The sequence below is a fragment of the Electrophorus electricus genome, chromosome 3 (genome assembly GCF_013358815.1).
Source record: "Electrophorus electricus isolate fEleEle1 chromosome 3, fEleEle1.pri, whole genome shotgun sequence".
Taxonomy (NCBI): domain Eukaryota; kingdom Metazoa; phylum Chordata; class Actinopteri; order Gymnotiformes; family Gymnotidae; genus Electrophorus; species Electrophorus electricus.
The window spans coordinates 17,535,241-17,555,198 of NC_049537.1; the positions used below are offsets into that span (position 1 = coordinate 17,535,241).

General features: G+C 39.0%; 1 protein-coding gene across 6 annotated transcripts in view; it reads left to right on the forward strand.

Moving 5' to 3' along the window:
- The window catches only part of ppp1r16b (protein phosphatase 1, regulatory subunit 16B), a 74,249-nt gene that overhangs the window by 37,734 nt on the left and 16,557 nt on the right, over window positions 1-19,958 (forward strand). For all 6 annotated transcript variants that reach the window (XR_003410684.2, XM_027010740.2, XM_027010738.2 and 3 more), the window contains 5 exons: window positions 6,500-6,645; window positions 6,721-6,824; window positions 15,781-15,905; window positions 19,598-19,723; window positions 19,833-19,908. Coding sequence is in view for 5 of the 6 variants with exons in the window: in XM_027010740.2 (XP_026866541.2) it covers window positions 6,500-6,645; window positions 6,721-6,824; window positions 15,781-15,905; window positions 19,598-19,723; window positions 19,833-19,908 (577 nt within the window). In the remaining variant the exon portion in view is untranslated. The remainder of the gene's footprint in view (window positions 1-6,499; window positions 6,646-6,720; window positions 6,825-15,780; window positions 15,906-19,597; window positions 19,724-19,832; window positions 19,909-19,958) is intronic.

Sequence of the window (19,958 nt, forward strand, 5' to 3'; positions counted from 1 at the left end):
GCAATGCTGGAATCGGGCAGATTTGTCTTTGTGAAGGACACATGAATCAAGCCACTTACAAAACTGTGCTGGAAGAAAACTTGCTTCCTTCTGCTCTGACAATGTTCCCCAACTCTGATGATTGGTTTTTTCAGCAGGACAATGCTCCATGTCACACAACCAGGTCAATCAAAGTGTGGATGAGGGACCACCAGATCAAGACCCTATCATGGCCAGCCCAATCTCCAAACCTGAACCCCACTGAAAACCTCTGGAATGTGATCAAGAGGAAGATGGATGGTCACAAGCCGTCAAACAAAGCCGAGCTCCTGGAATTTCTGTGCCAGGAGTGGCGTAAAGTTACCGAACAGCAATGTGAAAGACTGGTGGAAAGCATGCCAAGACACATGAAAGCTGGGCTGTTCCACCAAATATTGATTTCTTGACTCATCCTAAGTTGAAATATTAGTACTGTGTTGTTTGTAAATTAATATGTGCTTGTTTTCTTTGCATTATTTGTGGTCTGAAATTTCTGTAACTGTTTTGTTATTTTGACTATTAGTCATTTTCATAAAAAAACATGCTCTAAAATACAATATTTTTATCTGGAATTTGGAATGTTGCCAGTAGTTTATAGAATAAATCCAAACTGCTCAGCCTGGTCAAACACATACCCATCAATTGTAAAACTAGAGAAACTGATTTTGTAGTGGTCTTTTATTTTTTTCCGGAGATTATGGCTTTATGAGCATGATAGTTTTGGGTTTGGGGAGAGCAGGATCAAGTGTATATCTGCTGATGTGGTGACACTGTTAGACATGTGTGATAAGTATCCACAGTGGATTATTTGTACCCTGCCAACAAATGACCTCCTTTCCCTGATGTTTGAGACAGTTCAGACTGTGCCCAAGGGAAAGAAGCATAGGAAGAATAAGTCTAAGGGCCAGCCTGATTCTGCTCCTGGGTTGGAGATTTCTGCCCAGCCAGTTCCTGTTCCTGTTTCTGGTGTGAAGGATACTGCCCAGTCGGTTCCTGTTCCTGGTGTGAAGTACACACCAAAAGGCTACTTCACGTGGGCCTCCTGTGACACCGAGGACACGTGAGGCCGCATCTCGCACCCCACCATTGACTCCTGAGGCCTCTTTGTTGTCCTCCCAGACCCCAGTGACTCCTGTACCCTCTGTGGCGGCTATGTCAGCACCTGTGCCCATCCCTATATTCCTCCCGTCACCTGTTGCTGATGGAATGTTAATGGCTGTTGTTATTCATGTTTCAGTTCCTGTGGTTATGCATGTGTCAATCCCATTGTCTGCCTCTGTTTCAATCCCTGTACCTTTAACTGTTCTCAGTGCCAGTGTCTGACTATGTTCCTGTCCCTGTGTCATTTGTAAAATCCATAATTCGTTCTGTTTTACAGCATCCTATTTTGTCCATGTTTCCAGTGTCTTTATCTTGGCTCTGTTTCTTGGTTCTTTGCTGTTATATCTAGTTTTGTTTTGGGGTCAGTATCCAGATAGCAGTCCAATAGGACAAACAAACTAGGTAGGGATAAGGCTGAGACGATAATCCAAAAACAAAATAAGTTGTTAATACTGGAAAGACAGTCAGAGATACCACTCAGTTCACACATACATGCCATAGCAATACTTCACAAAGAAATGAGCAGAACTAATGAGAAACAGATGAGAACAATCAGTAATCCAGATCTGATGAGTGTGTGATTGGCAGAACCAAAAGGAGTGACAGGAGAGGTGGCAACAGGTGAATGCTGGGAGCTAGAGTTCAGGTTAGGAAGCGTGACAACAATCTTTTGTTTTAACCTTCCACATTCCTTCTATTTCTTCTATGAGCCCCTGATATTTTTTCAACTTTTCATATTCTTTCATTTTTATGTTTAAATCACTTGGGACTGCCACATCTATTACCACTTTTTTTGCATCTTCTCTACTACTATTTCTGGTTGGCTGTCCACTACTTGCTTATGTGTCTGGATCAAGATGTCCCACAGGGTCTTAGTCTTGTTGTTCTCCACCACTCATATTTCCTCCCATTTGCAATGAGGTTTCCAGTTCATATGCCTTGTATTTGTACTTCTGCTATATGTGGGTGTACATTTCAAGGAGAGGCTTAACTTGCCATAGCATCTTTTTTGCTTCCATAGTGATCACATCTCCTATCTGACACAGGCACTCCATCATCAGTTTGTGCTTTGTAGCCACTGCTTGGATGGGGACTGTATTAGCTCTATTCCTGTTCAACATTTACACCTCAGACTTCAGATACAACTCAGGCACATGCCATCTGCAGAAATTCTCAGATGACATGGCCATTGTGAGGTGTATGAGGAATGGACAGGTCGCTGAATACTGGAAGCTTGTGTCTGACTGGTGTGAACTGAACCAACTGCAGCTCAACATCAGAAAGCCAAAGGAGATGGTAGTGGACTTTAGAAAACTTAGACCTCCCCTGTCACCAGTCACCATCGATGGAGTGGATGTTGAAGTGGTTAGTACTTTAAAGTACTTGGGCATGCACTTAGACATCAAACTGGACTGGAGTTCTAACACCTGTGCAGTGTTCAAGAAAGGGCAGAACCGTCTGTACTTTCTGAGGAGACCGAGTTCCTTTGGAGTGCGCTCTAGACTCCTTTGGACGTTCTACCAGTCTGTTGTCTTTAGTGCTATGTTCTATGCTATTGTGTGCTAGGGCACCATCATATGTTTGATCACATAATATGCTTTACCGCTTAATATGGTCTCTTGGTGAAATACCTTCTTAGTGCAATACAGTACTGCAGTCCTTGGAATGCCTTCCAATGGCTGCTCTTGCCTTAGTCATGTGTATAATTTATATATGTATACAGACCCCGTAAACTCTAATAATAATATCAAGGTTTATAATTAATGTCTACCACACCTTTTGTACTTCTGGAACTCACAGCTACAATCCTACACCTTTTTGTTTTTTGGTAACTCACTTCTACAATCCTACACTTTTGTACTTTGGTAACTCACCTGCACAATTCTGCGCTTTTGTACTTCCGCAACCCACTTCTACAACCCTAGCCCTATTTATTTATTCTGAATTAATGTATGTTTTGTCTTGTGCAATTTATTTAGTACTGAGATGCTGCAAATTCCTTCAGGATCAGTAGTGTTGTATTAGTTCATTTACAGATAAAAACCATACCACATCCCCGGTACTTCTAACATACTAGCAGTTTTCTCTGTTTGGGTTGGTTCTAATAGACCAGCAATAGTGTCACCACTTCATTCTCTCTGCTTCCTTTCTGCCCTCATGGATGCCGCTGTTATGTGGCTCTGCCTGGATGCATGTTTCTGAAAGCCTTTATCAGTGTTTTTAATGCCACATTCCAGGTGGAAATCCTTGCTTTATGAACATACAATCTTTTTTTGCCATGTTTGCCTCAAATATACACCACAGAAAGCAAAAGCATCAACTTTTAAGGAGTTCTCAAGTCATGGCCTGGACTGATACCAACTCTGATTAAAAGGCTGTGCTGTGCTTTCGAAACTGTGGTGGCGAGTAAGCATTCAAGCTGTGGGCTGCTTTTGTTTGCATGGAAGAAAGAGCCAAGCTAACAGATACTGGGGTCTGACGTGACATAAAGGACCCAGCAGATGTGGTGAAAGGAAGTTATTTTTTATCAGAAAACAATGCATTATAAAATTTCTTCTTGATATAGGTGTATAAGGTAAGCAACAATTTATATAGTTAGAAATATGAAAGAAATATCTAGCAACAAACCACCAAAATTAAGTCAATATTACTGTATGGATGTAAGTTTAAACTTGTAAAGCCTTTCACTCCTGTTCATAGTGAAGATTAGAACATACCTGCCATGCTGAGTTGCACAGTGCAGTCTGCCAGTCCTATATGAATCAAAGTGCCAGTCACAAATAAGCCTAGAAATTACTCTGTTTTGTCATTGGTTCAGAGAGAATGGCACAAGTTAAAGAAAAATAACCTTTGCTTGCCATGTGCTTGGGGGACTGAGAGAAAATCAAACCCCCATTAGTGCTGGCCCTGACTTATAAGACTAAATTGCTAATGGTCCTTAAGAGTTCCTGGAGTGAAAGATTATCCAGTACTATAGCCCTCAAAACTCTGCAACTGTCTACCCCAACATGTACATAAATGTTTCTCCCTTTCTTCTTCTTCTTCTTCTTCTTCTTCTTCTTCTTCTTCTTCTTCTTCTTCTTCTTCTTCTTCTTCTTCTTCTTCTTCTTCTTCTTCTTCTTCTTCTTCTTCTTCTTCTTCTTCTTCTTCTTCTTCTTCTTCTTCTTCTTCTTCTTCTTCTTCTTCTTCTTCTTCTTCTTCTTCTTCTGTTAAACTCACATCTATTATTCAGTCCCCATCTCATAGTGTCAGCTCTGTGCCTTGCTTACTTATAGTCTACGATCTTTGTTTGTTGTTTACGTTTTATTTTGTTCCGCGATGGACTCCTGTTTTGTTTGGTTTTTTGTGTATTCTATTTATTTTATTTGTGATTCATTGTTATTTTGTATTGCTATTATTATTGTCCTTGTTTTGTTGTTTCTGATTTATTTTTAAATCCCACATACTGGGGTACATAGTCAAAACAGCAAGAATTGTGTTAGAGACCACTGGCTATACTTGGTTTTACAGTTCAAATTGTTTATAATCAAATTATAGGTAAATGAAAAAAGCTGTTAGCAATTTTAGTTTGCACCCTATTTATCTTATCTTGTCTCTAGTGAACAATGGCTGTATCCATCCTCTATCTACCCCCTAATTCCTTGTTCTGCTGTCAGTGGGTGTTCAGTGACAGTGTTGGTGTTGTGCCACATTACGTCACAGGGAGGAATTAAATACATGCTTTGTATTTTTTCCTCCATCTCTTTGTCTTTCCTCTCTCAATCTCTCTGCTTTACCAGAAATACAAACGGATTGCTGTTGTCTCTTCCCAGCACTTCCACTGCAGTATACAGTGGCACTTTTGGACACAGAACTGTACTCAGAAGTAAATTCACTCATATTCTAATGTTTGGCAAATTATCATATCATAGATTTTGTTTACACATATATTAAAATGTGATTTGAGCACTCAAGATACAAGTCTTGAGCACTAAGTACAAGTGTAAACATTGCATCCTGGAGATGCATTGTGATCTCAAATCACACTTGCATGTGGTCCAGAACACATAAGTACTTGTAGTGGTAAATGCTAATCCAACTTGATGCATTCTGGGCAACACTGAAGGATTGGCCTAAAATGAAACATGTACTCATTCTGACACATGTCAGAGTGTTCCATCGTGAAGATTTAAACTTGCCAACTACCTAGCTTGTAAACCAAAATAACAGATAAGAGTAATGGTAGTGGCTGGAATGATGAGTGTAGAGTGTAGATTTCAGTGTGGGCTCAGGACGTGGTACACCTGAGTCCTCTCATTACTGGTGTAATAAATGTGTTTTTCATTTAATTTCTTTGGTTGGTGAGTTTTGAATGCACTTGGAAAACAAAAATCCTGTACTGTTATTTTCCTTTAATTCAGCTTATTGAAATTTTTTTTTTTCAGAACTTGTTCTAATTTGTTCTGAAGCATATATATAAACTGTATGTTCCAAATATGTTATTGTATGTTGCTTTAATTTTTGAGGCCCTTTTTATATGTATCTGTGCATGATGTATATGTTGTAATGACACTGCACAAATAAGCAATTATAATTTAAACAAATTTATCCAAATACCTGGTTCTGGAACTAACACATAGACAATGTATCTGTTTGGGATGCATGCATATTAATGTTCTTTGTTCCACTTCAACAAGGAGTTAAGTTTCTAGGGAGATTCACATGGTTCACAAAGATGTTCTCTTGGTCTTCGAATTTGTGTCGTATGCTACAATGAATGCACATAATGACATGCAAATAAAGCACATTATCAATAACTAAGACAATTACTTTAATTTCCTGTTTTTAACAACCAATTTTTAATCCAACAAAAGTAATCTATCTACTACATCTGCCAACATGCCCCCATCATTTTGTAGTTAGTCACATTAAGCTATTGCTCAGACAGATCTTCATATTTCTTCAGTTATTTGTGGATGCTTTAAGAAATTACTCATTTGGGTGAAAAAATCAAGCAAGATGTTGATGATGTATTTAGGAGATGGTCACTGCTTCAATAATTTCCTTTCGCTGCAAACCTTTCTGGTCAGTTGATGTACCCAAACAAAAGGAAAGAAGTCACTAACTCTTTAGCTGACTACTTCGAGTGATTACTTTTAATACCAAAAGTTATTCCTTTCCTATTGACAGTTACCTTTAAAAGCAATTATTCAAGAGAAAACAATGACAGCAGTATATGTCTCATATCCTCCAAATGTAAGAAAAAAAAAGTTTTTATATATTTTTGGACCCACCATCCAGCCATATATCAGATTTGTCAAAGGAAGTATAATATGGTCTTATGCTTGTTTCTCTCTTTCTGACACACTCTCTTTTTCTTGTTCTCCCTACACTGCCCCAGTGTTGTATAGATAACTATGAAGAGATGGTTCAGGTGTTGTTGAGTCGAGGTGCAAGTGTCAATGCTCAGGATAATGAGCTGTGGACACCACTTCATGCTGCAGCTACATGTGGACATACTGGGCTTGTCAGGATCCTCATCCAACAGTGAGTGTTTAAATAAGAAGTGGGTGGGTGGGTGGGTGTATTTGTCATGATTTGCAAATCTTATCTTCTCTGCAGTGGTGCTGACCTACTAGCTGTCAATTCTGATGGTAACATGCCCTATGATCTTTGTGAAGATGATCCCACACTTGACATCATTGAAACAGCCATGGCCAATCGAGGTGAGAGTACATTTTAGTAACTCAAAGCAGCCTTAATCCCACCTGATCATTTTGTTGCAAATATTTTATTTATTTTTAACATTATTCAAAGGTACTGGACACACGAACCAACAGCAACAGTATCATATTTATATCAGAAATTGGTATATTATATATAAATGTAAGATATACACTGAAAGGCCATGTTATTGCAGACATCCATCTAGTTGCATGTTGAACCACTTTTGGCCTTCAGAATCGCAGCAATTCATCATGGTATAGATTTCGCTAGGTGTTGAAATTGTTCTACAGGAATCTTGGCCTCTGTGGACAGGATAGCTTCTCACAATTGCCAAAAATTAGTTGGAGGTACTGATGTGCTCTGAATCTCATCCCAGAGATGCTCTATATAATAGAGATCTGGAGACTGTGAAGGCCAGGAAAGCATGGAAAACGTGCTGTCATGTTCCTGGAACCAATCCATGTGAACTCTTGTGGCATGCATTGTCCTGCTGAAATTGTCCTGACATAGGGTAAACAGTTGCCAAGAAGGGATGAACTTGGTTGGTTACAATGCTTAGGTAAGTCCAAACATCTGTCAATAGTTATCAGAGGACACAGTGTGATAAGGAATCATTCATCAAACCCTTACTCCTCTTCCATCGGCCTGATCTGTTGACACCTGACAGGAGGGTCTCCTCGATTCATGATGCTTGGGCAAATTCTGACCTTCTCTTCAACATAGTGCAGCAGAACTCTAGATTCATCAGACCAGGCAGTTTTTTCCACTGTTCAGTATTCCAAATTTTGCAATTGTTTGCCCATTGGAGTCTTTGCCTTTCTGTTTCCCTTAGACATCAATAACACTCGAACTGGTCATCTGTTATTATAGCCCATCCAGGCAAAGAAACGACGAGTTGTGCTTTTGGATATGGTAGTTGGAGCGCCAATATTGTATTTAGCTACAATACACTTGACTGTGCAAATTCAAAATAAAAAAAGTCTAAATTTATTTATATAACGCTTTTTACACTAGATGTTGTCACAAAGCAGCTTTACAAATGTCCAAGTTGAAACCCTCAGTGAGCAAGCCAAAGGCAACAGTGGCAAGGAAAATCTCCCTAGAGCATGAGGAAGAAACCTTGAGAGGAACCAAGACTCAAAGGTGGGGCCATCCTCCTCTGGCCGGCAGTGGACACCACAATAATAACAATTTTAAGAGAACAATAATTTAAAAATGAAAAAAAGCAATTAATGTCTAGTCCAACTTTCTAGAGGTCCTAGTCATTGAGGCTCATTGAGCAATTAGAGAGTGAGGAGGGGTGTCTGGGCTTATTAGAAGCACCCCTGTTTTGTCAGGATTAAGTGAGAGAAAGTTTCTCAACATCCAGTGTCTGATGTCCTTTATGCATTCGTCAATATTACTAAGATGATGTATGTACTTTGGTTTGGCTGAGTCATATAGCTGAGTATCATCAGCCTAGCAGTGGAAAGTAGCACAGTGTTTAAGTATAATGTCAAGTAGAGATAGCATTTATAAAGAAAAAAGTATAGGCTCTAGAACAGATCCTTGTGGGACACCATAGCTAACCTTGTTGTATGCTGAGAAGTCTCCATTTATGTTAACAACCTGGTAGTGACCAACTAGATAAGATTTAAACCAGGAAATAGCTATTCTCCTAATCTAAATAACATTTTGGAGTCTGTCTAGTAAAATGTGATACTAGTCTATAGTGTCAAATGCTGCACTCAGATCAAGCAATATAAGCAAAGAGACATAACCCTGGTCAGAAGCCAGCAACAGGTCATTAACTACGTTAATCAGTGCTGTTTCTGTGTTATGGTGTAAACCCTGACTGAAAGACTTCACATATCTGGTACTGATTCAGGTATGAGCTTAGGTGCTGTGCTACAGCTTTTTCTAGGATCTTGGAAATAAATAGAGGGTTGAAGATTGGCCTGTAGTTCAAGGTTATATTTTTTTATAAGTGGTCTGATTACTGCTAATTTGAATTAATTAGGAACATAGCCAAGGTTCAAGGAGGAGTTTATTAGATTTAGTAAAGCTTCAATTACTTCAGATAGGTTTTCCTTAAGAAAGTGTGTGGGCAGTAAATCTAGTAAGCAAGTGGAGGATTTTGAGCACGAGATCAGAGATGTAAGTTCTGGCTCTTGGATAGGTGTAAAGGATTCTATAGCCGTTTTTGGCATGGTCATTCTGATCTCTAAGTAGCTGTCCCATGTCATGTTAATATTCTTAATAATATCTCTACTGTGCTTAATTTTCTCATTAAAGAAATTAATGCACTCATTATTACTGTATGATGTAATCTGATCACTGGTGCCACTTTTATTCCTAGTTAGATGTGCAATTGTACTAAAAAGAAATCTAGGATTATTTTTTGTTATTTTCTATTATGGTCAAGAGATAAGCTGTTTGAGTGGTAATAAGTGCTTTTCTATACTTGAGAAGGCTCTTATTCCATGCAAACTGGAAGACTACAAACTTAGTGTGGTGCGAGTTACATTCTATTTTTCAAGTGTTTTGTTTTAAATTGCGAATGGTCATTATACCAAGGTACTATTTCTTTTTATCCTTAAGTGGAGCAACATCATTGAGTGTGCAGCAGAATACTGATTCTAAGCATTCAGGTATTTGATCAAGTTCCGTGGGGTTTGAGAGTATCCTAGTCACAAATGATAAGTCTGGTTTGCAATAAATCTAGGTGCAGTGGCTGATGTGATCATGTGTCTGGTATGATAGTGAGGCAAGGTTAATATATAGTGGCTCATATATAGTTTAAATGAAATTAGGCAATGGTCTGAGATGACATCTGACTGGGGTAGTATAATTATGTTTTCTATGTCTACACTGTATGTCAGTACTAAGTCAAGTGTATGTCCACCAGAGTGTGTGGGTTGTCTTATATGTTAGGTGAAACCAGTTGATTATAATATAGAACTAAAGGCCAATCTCAGAGGGGAAATCTGCAAATTCTTTAATAAATTCTGAGTAGGGTCCTGGTGGCCTGTAGATGCCAATTAATGGAAGAGACTGGGTGGGCTTCTTATTACTGGCCACCTCATTTATGCTAGTCAAAGGACTTGAAATTATGACCAGCTTTCTGGTTTATGCCTAATGTGTCAGTATAAATAACTGCAATGCCACCTCCTTGGTGCATCAGAACAATTCTTGATTCACCTCCACTCACTTCTCTTGTTGACGAGTTGTTTGTCCACAGGATCCCCTTTCACTGGATGTTTTTCCTTGATCATGCCATTCTCGGTATACACTCAACACTGCTACACAAGAAAACCCCATTTAGAAATGCTGGCTCCAGCGAGTGTATCACCGATGACCATGCTTCAAAGTCGCTCAGATTGCTTTATTTTAACATTCTAATATTGAATATTCACACTTGAACCGATATGCAGAAAACTTGATTTTATGCTGCATTCCAGGCTCATGTATGTGAATTTCATACAGGGAAGCTCCAATCATCTCTCTCGCTCTCTCTCTCTAATTTTATATATATATATATATATATATATATATATATATATATATATATATATATATATATATATATATATATATATATATAATAAAATGTTATTATAGTGGCAATTCAGTGTACATATGAAGGGGTTTCATTCCAAACTACTACATATCAATTTGACAGACTTGATCAAATTTAAATTATATTGTGATGTTGTGAATCAGATAATACTGTTTGCTAAGGAAAGAAAAAACAAACAAACAGCTAAAAGCATTACTGCTTTGTTCTGGAAAGTGCTTTAATTACACCTTATTCTCTCAGTCAAAAGAGTTAATAATTATCAATAAAAAGAACCACACTTCTAAATGATTTGGCATCAGCATGTATGCATGACGTGCCCAATTACAGGCTGAATGATGACAGCACAAGCATCGTGAATGTCGCATCCTTTTGGTGATTTTTCTTGAGTAGGTCAATTTGTTTTCTCCTATTTATACACAAACTAGATAATTAAACAAATCTTGCTATGTAGGCTTATATAACAAACAGCCTGACATCACTGTCAGCAGTATGGCTTTCTATTAGAAGAAAAAGTCTTCTTTTTTTAAAAAAAAAGGTGTTTCTCTAAAAAAAAAAGGTAGGCCTACAACTAATAGAACACATGCAAATTGCAAGAAATTAGCCGATATATTAGTAAAAGCTAAACAGTCAGCATGCAGCTGTTTATTGAGGAACTGATAGATAGCATTGATAATTTTATGTGTTCAAAGCCTACTGTCAGGAGTTTAAACCTTAAAAAGAGGCAGAGGCAGACAAAGCATAGTGTTCCTATTTTACGACCCCTATGCAACAGGATCCAGTTCAGGGCTTTTGTCTAGACATTTGAGGTAACAGCATAAAAAAAATAAAAATAAAAATAAAAAAAAAAGATTTGGAGCCACAAGGTAAAAGTGAACTTGTGTTATTGAGGGTTTAAAGAGTGCGTTTTATATAGTTCACGGAGAAAAGTCACAATTTGGCTTTGTGGTGCACTATTGCCAAATCAATGAAACAAAACCTCTAATGACCCACACAGCTTTCCTATTCCAAAAAAAAAAAAAAAAAAAAAAAAAAAGTTTTTAATTGCAGCAAGCATGTCGTTATCCAGAGTGTCTCAGCCTGTGAGAGAGGATGAGTGAGAGAGATTGAAAATGCTCCAACACAAATCAAAATGAACAGCAGGGGGCAGCACTAGCACCAGATTGTTTACACCCCTGGATGTACTTGTACACCTAATATGTATAACAACTTGCCTACGTCTTTGATGTAAGAGCCTACTCAAGTACTTTTTTCTATCATATGTTTGATTCTACTATCTAAAATAACTAAATTCTTGGACAGAGTAAATGCAGATCTCACTTCAAATTTTAAGAAACATTTAATGCAGTAGATATGCTCTCAGATGCATCTACCTTCTCCAGCTGCCTTGACTGCTACAAGCATATTGCACAAAATAACTAAGGGAGGATTTCTACCCTTTATCAAACTGTTGCTGGTACAAGATTTTTAGGGACAAATCCAGTCATACTCATAATCACATTTCAGGGTCATAGAGCCACCACAGAGAGTCCAGGAAAACATTGGTAAAACAATGAAACACATGGCAACAGAAAAGGGAATCAGGCTACAATGAATAACAGACTTGCATACAGCTGGGTAATCATGACTGGGTAACCATGGAGACAAGACTCTAGGAGGGGCCAATTGTGACATTACTCTCCCCCCCCCCCCCCCCCCCCCAAGTGCATAGCACCACCAGGGCATGCAACTAAAAACAACACAACAGAAATAGAACAGACCAAGAACAGGACTAGGATGAGACACTGACAGGAACAGAACAGGCAAGACGAGGAACAGGGACAGGAACTGGATGACCAGAAACAGGAGCAGAACACTGGACAAATCAAATCAAATGCATTTATATAGTGCTTTTACAACAGATGTTGTAACAAAGCTGCTTTACAATTGTCTAGTCGAAGCCACAGTGGCAAGGAAAAACTCCCTGGAGCATGAGGAAAACATCTTGAGAGGAACAAAGACTCAGAGGGGGCCCATCCTCCTCTGGCCGACAAAAGTCACCACAGTAGTAACAATTTTAAGAGAAAAATTCATAATAAAATGAAAACAAATCAAACAATGGAACAGAAAGCACAACATTTAGGTGACACTTTTATCCAAAGTGACTTAAAATTATGAATGAATATGCCTTGAGAAAATGAGGTTTAAGGGCCTTGCTCAAGCACCCAACAGTGGCAACTTGAACTGGCAACCTTCAGATTACTAGTTAAGCAACTTAACCACTAGGCTAACACTGCTCACAGCAGGGGCTAAACAAAACCAGGTGCAGGGAAAGGCAAAAACAAAGAAGCAGCAGGAGCAGGCCACAATGGAGACACAGGAGGTCCACAGGGAACAGGATACACAGGCCGGGGCAGGACCCACAGGGCGGAGACAGCAGGAGACACAGATGGGGAACACAAAGCAGATGAGTCGGGAGGCAGGTCTGAAGCCATGGCTGTGACCAGCGGCAGATCCGGGAGGTCCAGAGGTGCGGCTGTGACAAACGGTGGGTCCTGGAGGTCTGAAGGTGTCGCTGTGGCAGGCTGCAAGTTTGGGAGGTCTGGAGGCACAGCTGTGGAAGATGGCAGCAAGTTCAGGAGGTCCAAAGGTGCGGTGGTGAGACCAGGAGATCCAGAGCCGTGGCGGCATTTAGCAGTGGAGGATCCAGTAGGACCTGATACTGGACACAGGAACTGACAGAGTGGCGTCTTTCACACCAGAAACAGAAACTAGCTGAGCGGCATCTGCCACGCCAGGAACGGGAACTGGCAGGGTGGCTTGCGGGACTGGTGCAGGCAGGGTGACCCTGGAGTAACACACAGAACACACTTGGCAGCTCCCAAGACTCACATGGGCTATGGGGAGCTCGCTTGAGAACACAGCATGTAAGATAAAGCAGGTTACTCCGCCTACTCTGCCTAAGTAACAGAGGCTGGTAGCTGGTAGGCATTGTCTGGGTCAGGGGGCCTGACAATGGTTGATGCAATTCAGGTTTCATTGTTTACAAACTTTATGTTGCTGAACCCTGCCATGTCAAACTTTAATAACTTAAACTACAAAGAAGTTTTTTGATCTAACACCATGGTGTACTTCACTTGTGGAATGTGCTATGCAGCCTCCAAGCACAATGACTATCAGGCTACTTCAGCAAAGTACAGTGGTAAGCAGTCCCAGCATGCTAAATCTCAGGAACCAGATTGAAGAGTCAACTAAAAAGCATATATATTCCAATGCAACTGTCCACATCTAACAATTTAATTAACCCACCCATCTGCCCAAAAAATCACTTTGCATTACAATCTAACACCACCAAACAGTAATCAGACATTCCAAAACTGGGCATAATTAAATTGCAGCACTTTTCTGACCTTTGCCTTAACCAATTTGACCAATTAGGCCCAATATCTACAGTTAGCCAGGGGACTAAAAATAACAAATGTACTAGTACTAGCTGTGCTTCCCAATGGAGGATAGGTTCCCTCTTGAGTCTTGGTAATCCTAAGGTTTTTTCCTAAATCCCACCTAGGGGCATTTTTCATGCCACTGTTGCCTCATTAAGGATCTGGACCCATACATTTGTAAATTCACTTGCAAAAACATGTGTTGTAAAAAGCACTATATAAATGAAGTTGGCTTTCACTATTCTGGGAATACAGAAGCCTGTTTCACCAGCATGGTTCGCATTATAAATATGCTTTACAATTTATCACCTACCATTAACTTCAGCCAGCAATTAACTTGACAAAGGAAATCATTCCTCTGTCACATTTCAGAGCAGTTGTCCATGTGAAGAATTCTGATGGCAGTAACCATATTTAGGCCTTGAACCTGAGTCCTACAGGTGGTAAACACAACCAACCAGCTCTCTGGCACAGTGCACCCAGTTTACCTTCCATTGTGATGGTCTCTGTCACACCACCCTCTCCTTCAGGGAGTCTCTAACAAACCACCTGCAGAGACATGGCTTGACAAAAATGGCACTCTTACATTTGAGGAATCTTTCTTCCAGTTAATATATTTCAAGTACTACTAGAGCTAAAAAGAAAGGCTGCACACCGTGAGGACAACAGGTCATGCTATAAAGAGATTTCTGTCTGGAAATTTTCTATATTTGAACACCTTGCTGGGTTTCCAGATTGGTAATTGCATTGTAGTATATTGGTTATCACGGACCCAAACAGTGGACAGGTTCTCTTGTTGAATTTGGGGAAATACTTTATAGGATTTAAAATAATTTTGGTATTGTTTTTAATATTCACACTGGCATGTATCAGCTATACGCTAGACCTGGTCATCTCAAATAAGTTTAGATGTTACTGGAACCCAAGAGCGGCCCTGTCCTATAATGTCATCAGGTGAAATCCACCATGCAGAGAGTGGATGCCAACAAAGCAGTGGATCCAGATGTAGTTTTAAACACTGAAGGTTTGTGCTAGTCAACTAGAAGAGGTGTTCACAAACATATTCAACCTATTCAACAACAAGCTGCTCTCCAAACATAATCCCTCACAATTTTCCAGGTCCCCAAAAATCTTCTGTGACATGCCTCAGGGACTATCGACCAGTTGCACTGATACTGAGAGTTATGAAATGCTTTGAGAAACTGGTGCTGTCCCATATCAGAGCCATTATCTCTTCGGAACTGGACCAGCACCAGTTTGCCTATGAAATGAATGAAAATAAAACTAAACATAAAAGTTCACTAATGAGAACAAAAGGAGCCAACATAACATCAATGACCAGCCTGGCGGAGGCTGCTGGCAAAGGAGGGCATTGTCACAGTTTTATCCAAATAATTGTATCATTGGCATATGGCTAACAATGGGCTCAATAAACATTCAAAATATTCAGAATTAAATAAAGTATGGATACTTACTCATATGCTCCATGTATAATATTTTACCAGGGGTATCTCTACTTACACACAAGTACAAACTTTAATTTGATTATTTTTTATTCTTTTAGGTAACAGGTTAAAAATCTTGTTGAGCTTGTATTGCTCTGATTCTTCCTCTTCTTCCTTGCCTTCTTGTTTTGGTTATTTTTCTTTTCAACTTCCATTCTGTGTTCTATATGCATACTTAAAAATAACCATTATAAAACTTAATGCCAGAACATTGTTTCAGTCTTACAAAACTCAGTTAAAAGTTGAAAGGCCACAATTGGGCTATTATAGTAGTGCAAAGATGAAGACCTAACACTAGGTGGTCAGTTTGATTTCATACCTATAGTGATGAAACAGCTTCCTAGGAATTTAGGTCATCTGCTCAATGCTATTTAAGCAGTAGAACTACAATTTATCTATTCAAATAGGTGTGTTGGTATATATGGACATCATTTAATGCTAGCTGTTTTGTCTTACATATGATAAATGGCAGGAATTACGCAAGATATGATAAATGAAACTCGAGCAGCAGCAGAGAGGAGGATGACGAAAGATATCCAGAATCTTCTACATGATGGAAAGGACATCAATCAACCGGACTCACAGGGAGCTACTCTGGTAAATAAGCAGGATGTGTTTATTGTGTTTTGCAACAATCTACATACACAACTCACTTTTTAAATATAGTATTCATGTTATGACATTTCCTGCCATAGTATGCACACAAAAGTCAATGCATTCTGAGATAAAGAAATACATTATGCCTTTCCTATTTACTACTTAGTTGGGCTTTTAGAGATGCAAACAGCAATACAAATAAATGCCATATGGTTTCAGAAGGAAATAGGTATGTAAATCTGAAACACAAAAACTTGGAAAAGTCATAAAAATGATGGATGCTTTCAAAAAGAAAGAAAGAAAAAAGCCTTCCATCAAGTATTTGCATGTTAGAAGTGCTATAGTAAATCATTTTAGTGAAAACATTTATGATTTAATGACAATGGTCAGATTCTGCAGAACATGATCATGTGAAAAAATGCTTAGAAGCTGGCTATATTTGAAATAGCCTACTACATACAGCAGGTGAAATAAGTATTGAACATGTCACCAAAGTAAATATATTTCTAAAGGTGCTATTGACATGAAATTCTCACCAGATGTCAGGAACAACCCATCCAATCCACACATGCAAGGAAATCAAACCATAGATGTTCATAAATTATGTGTAATAATGAGAAATGAGACAGGGAAAAAGTATTGAACACATGAAGAAAGAGATGTGCAAACCACCATGGAAAGTCATGACACCAGCTGAAATCTATCAGTAATTAGAAAGCAATCCTGCCACTTAGTGCAAATTAATATCAGCTGGTTCAACTGATGGCCTATAAAAAGGTGTCTCATTACCAAGGTGCCACACAAGAAACATCTCATGATGGATAAAACTAGTGAGCTCTCTTAAGACCCTCACAACCTTATTGTTACAAAACATACTGATGGCATTGATTACAAAATAATTTCTAAACTACTGAAGGTTGCAAATGATAAGTATGGGAGATTCGCAATAAATGTATATGCAGTGGCTGATGTAATCGTGAGTCTGGTGTGGTAGCACAGCAAGGTTATTATATTGTGACTCATATGTACTTAAAATGAAATTTAGGAATGGTGTGAGATAGCATCAGACTATATGACTGTATTCCCTATGTCAAGACCGTATGGCAGTACTAAATCAAGTGTATGTCCATCAGAGTGTATGGGTTCTCTTATACTTTGGGTGAAACCTATGGATTCTAATATAGAACTAAAGGCAGATCTCAGGATCTTGGGCACTATAAAACTTAATATTGAAATCACAAACAATAATGGCTCATTCTACTAGAGTGACTAGATTAGAAAGGAAATCTGCAAATTCCTTCATAAAGTAGTAGAGTCCTGGTGTCCTGTAGATGCCAATTAGTGGAAGAGGCAGGGTGGGTTTCTTATTGCTGGCTACCTCATTTATGCTGGTCAAAGGACTCAAAATCATGACCAGTTTTCTTGTTTATGCCTAATGTGTCAGTACAAATAACTGCAGTGCCACCTCCATGGCCAGTTAGATGAGGGTGGTGTACATAGCTGTAGCCAGAAGGACAGGCTTTCTTTAAAGCTTTGTACTTATTTGGCTTGATTCAGGTTTCTGTTAGACAAAGTCCATTAAATCTATGATCTGATTTCACTCATCATGAGTGCTTTAAATGTTAGGGATCTGACATTTAGTAAACCCAACTTTAGATGAAAGGTGCAGGCAGTGTTCTGTGAATCAATTACTTTAATACTAATTTCTAATTTAATACTAATTTCTGCTTAGCTTGGGGAACAGACACATTGTCAATATGATGAACTTCGGGTGACGTCACGTAGTGATCAGCAGATGGCTTCTTTGTCTGCTGCCTGGCCTCTGGATTGTCATAAATTAATTGGGTCTGTCATAAGACTGTCTTAGGAGAGCAGTTCTCTCCCTGGTAGGATGGATACCATCCCACCCTAAAAGGCCAGGCTTGCCCTCGAATGTGCTCCAATTATCTATAAACCCCACATTGTTTTGTGAGCACCACTTGAACATCCAGCAGTTCAGCAAAAATAACCGGCTGTATGTTATATCGCCACACTGGATTGGGATGGGACTAGAGCATACTACAGCATCGGACATTACCTTTGCTAATTGACACACCTCCAGTATTACTTTTAGTAATCTCTTACTAGCAAAGGCATATATTGTTTGCTCCTATGTGAATAACTATCTATGAGAACCTATGCTAAGACCTTAAGATTAACTGCAATGTCCAGTGCCCTGTCCCCTGGTATTCAGCTAACTACTGCTGCTGGTGTGCCTAAGGCCTAGCTGATTTCAAGTGTTGCAAAACAGTCTTCTATAACCAGAACTCTTTCAACAGGCTTCACAGCAGGTGCCTCATGAGTGGGGCAGACCTGTTGGACATGCGAATTGGAGACGTGTGGTGCTCCCGTGGGCAAGGCACAGCTAGGCTATTTTGCCATAACATTAACCATTTACCCCACTGCGAGGGCTGTAGTGCCAGAGTTGAGGGCTTGCTAACTTCACCTAAGGCATCTAGTGCTTGTACTTCTAATTCCTCAATAGGTCTAACATCTACATGCCCATCTCTAGCGCTATAATCTTCTCCCTCAGTCTAGCAATTAATCTACACTTCTCACAGATAAAACTATCGCTAACAAATGGACAAATAATAGCTAAACATGTTGCACTCTGTACACTGAAGAAGTAAAATATTAATATTACTTACATTTTAGGTAGTTCTTTTGATGTAGTTTTTGATGATAAAGAGGATGGCAAAGTCTTGGATGTCTAGTGGAAGTTGTCGATTTCCAGGTAGAATGTAGTTAAGTTCAAGGAAAAAATTGATACAAGTACCTGCTTACTGTTTATTATGTGGATAGATGCCAATATCATTACCTTGATCCAGGTAAAAATCTATACCTTGTGTAATTCCCAATTAAATCTATTCCACATAAGGCTTGTATTCCACACAATAAAGACAAGTTGTTTTTCCTCAGTACCTCCTTGATACTGATCCTTAGTGTAACAGCGAGAGGTGAGGAGGCAGACACATGTGCAGAGAAGAGTGAGATTTATTATGGGCAAATCCAAAATCAGAGTCGTTGTAGTAGTCCAGAGTCATATTACCAACACAGAGAGCACGGGGATACATGATTAAACAAACACCCAAGTACACGAAAGCAAACAGGAATCAGGCTATAACAAAAGACTAGGGAACACAAAGGCTAGGATAACAAAACAGACTAACAAACGAAGGCTTTCAAACATCCAGACATTAAACCAAACACAATGAACCTAACACAAATGCAACCATCAAATAAACATAAATGCACAGATTCAAAGAAACACAACCAATCAAATAAACATAAATGCACGGATTCAAAGAAACACAACCAATCAAATAAACATAAATGCATTGATTCAAAGAAACACAACCAATCAAATAAACAATGAACAGTAAAGACACAGGGTTTAAATGCATGAACTTAACAAGGTAGAAACGAGGGACAGGTGTAAGCAATTAAACGAGGGGTGGAGAAAATGAAACTAAAATGGAGTGCACTTGTTATTAATGAAAAGGTTTTAATGAAGTATTAATAGATGTTACTGATGTTACTGATCAATATAATGTTATTTTTTCTTTCCAGTTATCAGATTGAATATGAATGTTATCTGTCCAGTAATTTCTGTTATGTTTGTTGGTTCATTATTGTTTTGTTCTATTTTTAAGCTGCACATTGCAGCAGCTAATGGTTACATGGAGGCAGTGGAGCTACTACTGGAGGGAGGAGCATTGATGAACTTAATAGACTCTGATGGGTGGCAGCCTTTACATGCGGCAGCCTGCTGGGGACAAGTACTCCCAAACTCCCACCCAAACTATTCTCTTTTTACAATTTTTTATTTAAAAAAGTTTCCTACCCCATTCACACACTTTCTTTGTGCATTTCTTTCTCTGTTTGTAGTTGCATGTAGCAGAGCTGTTGGTGTCTCATGGGGCCAGTCTAAATGCCAAAACCTACATGGAGGAGACACCTATAGGTATCAAATGTTTTTAGTCCTGTACTGCAGTTTACTGACCTATGTCTTGA